The sequence below is a fragment of the Zerene cesonia genome, chromosome 9 (genome assembly GCF_012273895.1).
Source record: "Zerene cesonia ecotype Mississippi chromosome 9, Zerene_cesonia_1.1, whole genome shotgun sequence".
NCBI lineage: Eukaryota > Metazoa > Arthropoda > Insecta > Lepidoptera > Pieridae > Zerene > Zerene cesonia.
Window position 1 is genome coordinate 1,919,450 of NC_052110.1, and position 8,708 is coordinate 1,928,157.

Below are 8,708 nucleotides of genomic sequence, written 5' to 3' on the forward strand. Positions count from 1 at the left end.
TATAACGATAGAAAAGTGCATTCACAGCATAAAAGACATTGTCACAACATATTATAATTATCTTAAATTAATTATTAATTATAACGACAACTTCAAACACCCTCTAAGAGGAACCCAGCTCACGAATATTAAAATAAAAACAGCCACGCCCGCCATCTGGCGAGGCGTCGGAACAACTACTTTGTTATATAATTGTTTATTTTACTTGCACCAATGTTCTGCGTTATGCATACAATAAAAACCAATAAACGAACACGAGTTGATAAAAAGCTTTTAAATGGGTTTTTCAGTCACTAGAGATACAGCAATTGATCTTACTTGTCGGTTTATAATCTTACAATTTTAATCTGTATAAGGTAAGTATTATGTAATCTGTGGAAAAGTATCCAGTATTACACATTATTGTATTATTAAGAAATTAATATACAAATATAAAATGCTTGCGTATGCGTCTTAAATATCCACTACTAAGTTTTTCCTAAACTGATAAAACTCGCTAAATTTAATAGATGTACCTATTATACAATCTGAAGTACCTTTAACCTTTCAAACCCAAAGTATTTTCGACACAATGTAAATCTTAATATTATTAATAAAGGGCTATCACCGCTCTTGTACCCAATTATTTACACGTCATTTATTTATACCACAGATTATAAAACACGGCACGAAAATAAATCAACTGAAAACGAATCGTTGAAAGTTCTATTTTCATTCGAGGGTAGCAAAACAATAAAAAAGCAATGTAACCCTCAAATTCCTGGGCCATATTTAAATGGTAACCCTTCCTTGCTATGATATATGATTTTATGGCACGTGTGAAATGTAACATTAAACAGATTTTAAACTTAAAGTATCCAAGCGATTGTACTGTTACTTCACCACCTTAACGATTAGATTTACTATTATTTCTTCTAGCAACGTTTTATTCAAATAAACGCTATGGCATGGCAATATTAAAATGCTTTAGAAAATATACTTTAGCTAATTGGATTTCATTAGACATATTATGTTACAATGTTTTTAAAAAAATATAAAAAGTCAGAGAAGCGAATGTATCTTGGTTTTAGGAAAAGAAAAGTTTGTTACGTAAAAACATTAATTTTACTCTGCTTGGATGTAATATTTCTTAAAATTACAAATAGCTCACTAATTGGTAATGGCCTTAATTTCATAATCTTTTCTTTTTATCCATATTTCTTGATAATTTTCCTCTTTAAATATTTGGAATAATAAGGAAATATATGGATATCTAATAAGAGAATATTTAATTCAATAAAAAATCAAAACGTTTTGATTTGTTTCATGCATAAAACATAAGACAAACGATGAAATATCCTCAGGTGGAGGCATAGATAATAAAATACTGTAAAAACATAATATAACTGACAACCAAAACCTTCAAGAGACACATGCGGTATGACTAATCCAAAATAAATTATTTAATCAACCCCTTGTAGATATGTCATTGCATCAAAAGCGTTATTTTATACTCTGTTTATTTAATGCTTAATTTATACGGTGCCAATGAACTCCAGAGCAGAGAGATTATATTTAAAATTATCCGAATGCAGAAAATGCATTAAAAATTTCCTCACAACATCACGTACTTTTGAATCTGTCCCATATAATGATGCACGCAATTTTATATCTTAATCGGATGTGTTTTTAAGTCAAAATCACGTGAATAGAACGCGGAATCCAAAATGTTTTGTGGTCATCATTAAGAATAAATACTTTAAATAACAGTTTTTTAACTGCTGGCTGGATTTAGCTAATATTGGTTGATGGAACGTTTAGAAGTTTTTGAATTTCTGGTTATTCTGATGCTAATATCGAATTACGATGACAACGTAAACATCCTTTTTTTGCATATTATTGGTAACTATTATAAGATATTTTCATATTTATAAGCAGGATAATATGATCATACTAATCTTATAAGTGCGATGGTGTGTTTGTTACTCTTTTACGCAAAAACTACTTAACCGATTGCAATGAAATTTGGTACGTAGATAGCTGAGCAACTGGAAAAACAATGTGTAAAAAATAATTTTATTATTAAAACAGTCAATGATTAAACGTTGGTTTAAGAACTTTCTAGATACGTATAATTCCTATTAAGTCATATTTAATCTGAGTTCACAAGTTGCCATATGACATACTAGCTGCGCCCAGCGATCTCACCCGCGTAAGTCCGTATCCTGTAGGATTATCGGAATAATAGTTGCCCATATGTTATTCCAGTTGTCCAGCTGTCTACGTACCAAATTTCATTGCAATAGTTTTTGCGTAGAAGAGCAACAAACACACACACATCCTTACAAACTTTCGCATTTATAATATTGGTAGGAAGATTTTTCGACATTGCAATTAAAAGAGGAGAGATGAATTGTTGAACGCTTATAATTCATATGCGTACAGGAACAACTTGAGAATTTACCAGTAGATAATATACCTCAAGCCAGAAATAAAGGGAATACGTTTTGACGGTTATTGCATTTCACGCACCCCGTATATCAGTGCTTACTGTTTTATGTCCGTTACGTTTTGAATTTTATTGCCTGGGTAAGTAGGTCTATTTTTGGATTTTCACCAGATGGTCGGTAACATTGTTGCAAAATATATTTCTTAGTAGCTAACAACATATGACTTATGGTCTACGTAAGTTCATTTGTGGTGCTCAATTTAGAAACTAATTATTCCAAGGAAACGACTAATTAAAGCTTAAAAAATCAATGAATTAACATTATGTAATAATAAATATTGTTTGGTACAAGAATTTGAACAATTTTACTTAAGTAAAAACTTTTTACGTCGCAAACACAAAGCGCAAATATTCTATGAATTTCTACAGAAATAACTGTGAACAAAGTGGGAATGTGTATAAGGACAAAAAGGGTTCAAATAGCGTATTTCATTGTTTCAGAGGCTAATGGATCCCAACAAGACGAGTTGAGCTTCTAAGTGAAACATGAAGCGCGCCGCCATTGCGTTTTGGCGCGAACTGCCAATCGCTGTCACGTTTATGTTTGTGATTTTGGCATGCGTTTCAGCCAGAGACATCGTTTTGGGTAAGTTTAAATATTATTTTCATGTTAAGTATAATTTTCGTAGTTAGAAATTACCATCTGATGGTAAATGTTTTTAAATATATTAATGGTGTTGCAGCTACTGCATTGTTTTAAGATTTAGTTGATAAATATATGCATGAAGTCATAATATGCCAAAACAGTTCAATAATTTGACACTAATTGTGATTGAAATCTTTCCAAAAACTCATCTGTATTCATGTACAGCATTTATTAAACATGCTTCGACGATAATAACCGGATATAGACGTTATTGTTAGGAAGTGCTAAATCATAAAAAAAGATTTGGTCGCCATTTTTAAAATCACTTGTAATACCAAAAAACAGAGCTAACAATGGACTAATACACTCATTGAATTTTTATTGACATTATCAATATCAATTGGGTGAATTTAATATTCTTCTAACATCCGTCTTTGATATATTAACAAAAATTTAAAGCCACGCAAAGAATTTAAAGTTAAACGTTACGATCTGCATACAAATGTCGAAATCCATTTTCGAACGATGATTTTTTTGGCATTGTAAATGCTTGCATACGTGTATTTGATTGTACTTGATTGTACTCTGTGTTGCCATATGAAAATATTGCATAATATTATTTATGCTAATGCGATTGTATGCAAAATGCAACTTTCTTTGCTCTGTTGCCGTGGATAGAGTTTTACGATTGAATCGTGACACTAAAATTTAAACATAGCTAGAATTTAAACAAACATTCTTTATTATGGCTTCATTAATTTTATATTCAAATTTAAAATACTCACAAAACGCTCACCATAAACATTAAGGTTTTTTGGGGTTAATTTATGGGCGAATGAAAAAATTCTAATTTCAAATCTAAAAATCATAATGGCCATAAACAAAAATTCAACAGCGGAAAATGTTATTGCTTCACGGGCTCAAATCGATTGTCGCATCAAGTTCACCCTTTCATTTGGTCCTCATTAGGGCCCGGATGCATAGACAATTATATAAATGACCAATCTAACGTGGCCTTATGCTTTCCTCCACGACTTGCATATCCTTTGCTTTGATCGGAAGGGTGGGGATCTATTCTCATTGGTCGTCACCGGACGACATATTTGTAATTCCCGTCGGTTGGTCCAATCGGCTCGGTTTATGTAAATTCACTTGGCATAAAGACATCTAATTTACGTAGTTATGGAATTATTATAAACATAAGTTGAAATATGAAATGTATTTATGTATAATGTTTATGTCTTTATTATGTATAATAACAGTAAAATAAAAATAACAAGCGATAAAATCTATAATAGTTGCAGATAAGTTATTAGTCGATATTAATAAGATTGTTTGTTTTGTTTATCACCATTTTCTCGATAAGAACACAATATTTCATTTAAAAACGATCTCTCTATCTATCGATGGATATTGATAGGTTCTTCAAACTTGTATAATTCTTAAAAAAAAAAACTATTTGCGAGCATTGTTTTTGCAAAACAAAAAATCCTAATAAAAAAAGAAACGATACAATTTCTTAGTCATAATATGGCTATTTCAAGTTCCCCTGCATGTTGTGTGGCATTAAACTTATTTTCGTTTTACGACTGATTCTGTCACATTTACGAGAGCTCAACAAATACTCTTTATCGCAAGTCGGTAAACATTTGCACTGATGGCATTATGCGAGTCATCTCGATTCGACCCTAAACAAATAAGTTTTGATAAGCTTGGGTTTTTGCGAATCTGTCAATATGTTTTGAGGTATGTGGATACTCAGTAAACATCTTATGATAAGAATTTGAGAGCGACCCATGAAAATACCAGGTGGAAACTAATACATAATAAATACTCTTTAATAATACTAAATATATAAGGTTTAAAACATATTAAGATTTATAAAGAAGTTGTTGTGAAACTAAAAATCTTTTAGATATATTCAAAGATAGTTTCCTTATTAGATTAAGGCAATTTATATTACGAGTTTAGAAGAACGATTAATTGTTTACTATTTGCTGAAAACCGAGGCATAAGATACAAAACAGGTGTTATTAATTCGCCAGAGCTAGAAATAACATTTCAACGAGCAATCTTTAAATCTTTTCATGTTATATAACCATTATATATTGAAACTTGCAAAGGGAATGAGGAAAATAGGATGAACGTAATAAAACGTACTGTGATTATGCACAACTGGCCAATTGAGGTAGCCAGTTAATAAATCACAGCTATTCGCTATGAACTAGTTGTGGGCAGTTAGTTCTTTGATGGACACCTCTAGGCACGGTCGCTGCGTAATATAGTAATTTTAACATACTAACAAATAATAATGAAGTAGCGTTCCTCCAGCTTCGCCCGCAGAGTCAAAAGACATTCCGAGAGGAACGATATGTTCCACATTTCTTCAGTCGATAAAATTCTATATAATTCTAAATGGATGACGCTGTCTACAGACACGATAATCATAGCATAAAATTGTTTAACTGTATTGTGTAAGAGAGACAAACAAAATAACACACTCTCGCATTTATAATCTTATAAATGCTGACATTGAACAACACATTTTTTTTAATCGCAACCAAGAAGTAACCCAATTATATAGCACAAAAACAATTAAAACGGGATGTATAAAATATGGCAACTACAAAATAAACAAATATCTATAACTATTTCCTTGATATTTTCTATCCGACTTAAAGAAACTACTATTCATAACGTTCATAGCTTAATATATTGGTTTAGTAACAATTCTTATTCAAGACTGTCTCACAATATCCTATCGTATCATTATGCTAACGTCTCTATAATAGGATGTTAACGTAGCCTATAATTTACATGATATTGGGAAATATTCAATGAACATTTGTAAGCTTTAAGCTTATTGTCTACGAGCGTTTAAGACAAATTTATTTACATAATCACCTGACTATATTTGTTATATTGAATACGTATAAATAAATAAATTGTATTTTTGCGCTTCAATAATTAATAAACTCGAATCGTTCTTAAAATTGTCGTTGTCACTTTGTAAAAGCTTTCGTGATGTTATTTTTTTTTTCTTTTCGCATTTAAGCTACTAATTATCGCAAGTATTATGTTTTATGATAAACTAGCTTTTGCCTGCGGCTTCGCACCCGTTAATTTGGAGTAGTTTAATAGATGTTATTATACATAGAAACCTTCCTCTAGATTCACTCTATCTGTTTAAAGATTTAAGTAGTGTTAAAGATTTAAGCATATACAGGGATATAGGGACAGAGAATGCGACTTTGTTTTATACTATGTAGTGATTTTTGTGCACACTTAATATCAGCTTAATAATTGGCAATAATGAATAATATGTTTACATTCACCAACACATTTAGAGTTATTAAAATAGTTTTAAAACAAGTTTTTAGATATTTATTAATTTTAAGGCACAATTATGTTTCTGTATTACAAGTTGCAAAAAAAGGATATATGTTCTTAACTATATTATAGTACCGAGATACTTTAACTATTCTGCGCGATAATCTATCTATTTACTCGAGTCGCATAAAAACGCAGCGATACCTGCGCCCGCGCACAGAATACAAATCCGCCGCGCTCGATCCACCAGATGGAGGACGTCACGATGGGATCATCACGATTTTCTCAACATATTGCACATGCAAAGTACGTACCGATACCAGATATATTCCATAGGATGCACTCTGGCCCTATAAAGGACACCGACTTCCGTTGATATGATGGCTATTCAATTCTAATGTTTATGTAAATCTGTTTTCAGTTTTCATTAGAAATCGACGCTACGTGATTTAGATGGAGAGCAATATGTCTGTTTTAACTTTTTTTCCAGACACGTATTCCGTGTAATCATCTCAGTAAGATATGTTTCAAGTTGCTTCCAATTACGACAAAATCGCGTTTTCTCAATTCAAATTCACCAAAATTATCGCCAATCATAACCACGCAATAAAAATCATCATTAAATCACCCGCAACCATATATCTGTCATTGCATTGTTTAAAAACGAATGGTTGTAAAACTAATGTCATTTTATAGCCCAATCCTTTGCCACCCAATTACCCTACCGCACTTAATTGTTATTCCAAGAAACAAGCAGTTAAACTCTAGTAATAGGGCATCAAAATCTTAGTGAAATGAGAAAAACAGATTCCGCGATGAGTATATAAGGGTGGACTTAAACGGTCGTAAAAAATTTATAGCTGATAGAAAAATAAATAGCTTCGGCATGCTCAGTATAATAGTTGTACAATAAAAAGTTTATATCTGGTAGGAAAATAGACTGGGAATGGCCAATGTTACGCAGTTGAGTATACCACTTGTAAACGAGGTGGAGATTTGTTAGGGATCGTACTCCTAGTTTGTCTAGGTTATTTCGCAATGATTTCGAGGTTATTTTTAATGATTGTGAGTGAATTTCGTGTACGTTTAAACATTGTATTGAATGGAGAAATATACATGTTGCCAAAATTTGGCCTTGAAACAATGAGTTTAGAATTTCTTTAGAAACAGTTAATTTTTTCTTTTGAAAGCATAGCGGAACTGGTCAAAATTTGCTCACTTGGCGGACAGATAGCAGAACGTGTACTGTGATGTATTAATTGCTTTGCAGTATCAATTCAGATCAGCATTTTAAATAATATGCCAATAGTACTATTGAAAGAAAGCCACGTTCAAATCATTTGTAAAGCAAATTCGAACAAGAAAATGATGCATCGCCCAACCGATCGTATAATTCAAATCGATGTTTGTTTTCAAACAAATTCATCAAGTCACGCCCGATTTAGTAAATGCCCTTGTGTATGCCATAAATTAGAATTATTTTCTCTCATTTACATGTAAATACAAACAGGGAAACATAATTTGTGTATAGTATGTTCTTTTGAGAGTGTTAAATTTGTTTTAACATGGTTTTCATGATTTTGTTTGAAAATTAGAAACTAGATTGATTTGAGAGCTTGTAATTGCTTTAGACAACTAAAGATTAAATATGAAATGTTATGTCCTAGATTAGGTACTCGTAGATTTTTACCTAAATGTGCTATCATTGTTTACTATTCTCTAGAGTATCTTGATAAAAGAACTTTGCCACTAAATTTATATAAAAGCAAGTCGACAAATTTTTACACATGATAGCAAATGTCTGGCACAAGCCGAACTAGATCCTTTTTGACGGCTCTGTGGGACACCCTATTCCTTTTTGTTTCTTTCTTTCTTTTGTTTTTTGTATGTATAACCTATAATTCTTCTTTGTCTATTTTTCTGTCTGTGTCGAATAAATATTTTTTTTCTTCTTTCTTTGCATTATTTATATTAATAAATTGTAAAAGCGAATGCAAAATTCTTGCAAAGTAAAGATATATCTTGAAATGTATAGCAAGATTAAAGAAGCGATTAGTCAATAAAGCTTGCTTGGGAGTTGTGACTTCAGAAGACAAATGTTATCATTGGTTGTGCATCGGAGCACAGATTATAATTCATTCTTAATAGTATGAAGAAGCAATAAATACTTGAAATTGTCCAGTCATATGGTTCTTGGTTGATGATTAATGTTGCAAGTACAAAATATTCGAAAGTCAATCTAATAATGATTAATGCTTGGGTGATATATTCTTAATATTGATGAGTAGAGAATTATAAAAAAAA

General features: G+C 31.4%; 1 protein-coding gene across 2 annotated transcripts in view; it reads left to right on the forward strand.

Annotated features, from left to right (window-relative positions):
- Positions 1 to 8,708, forward strand: part of LOC119829038 (fibroblast growth factor receptor homolog 1-like) — a 61,747-nt gene that overhangs the window by 20,689 nt on the left and 32,350 nt on the right. For both annotated transcript variants that reach the window (XM_038351401.1, XM_038351400.1), the window contains exon 2: positions 2,930 to 3,074. In XM_038351401.1, coding sequence (XP_038207329.1) covers positions 2,975 to 3,074 — 100 coding nt within the window. In that variant the 5' untranslated portion in view covers positions 2,930 to 2,974. The remainder of the gene's footprint in view (positions 1 to 2,929; positions 3,075 to 8,708) is intronic.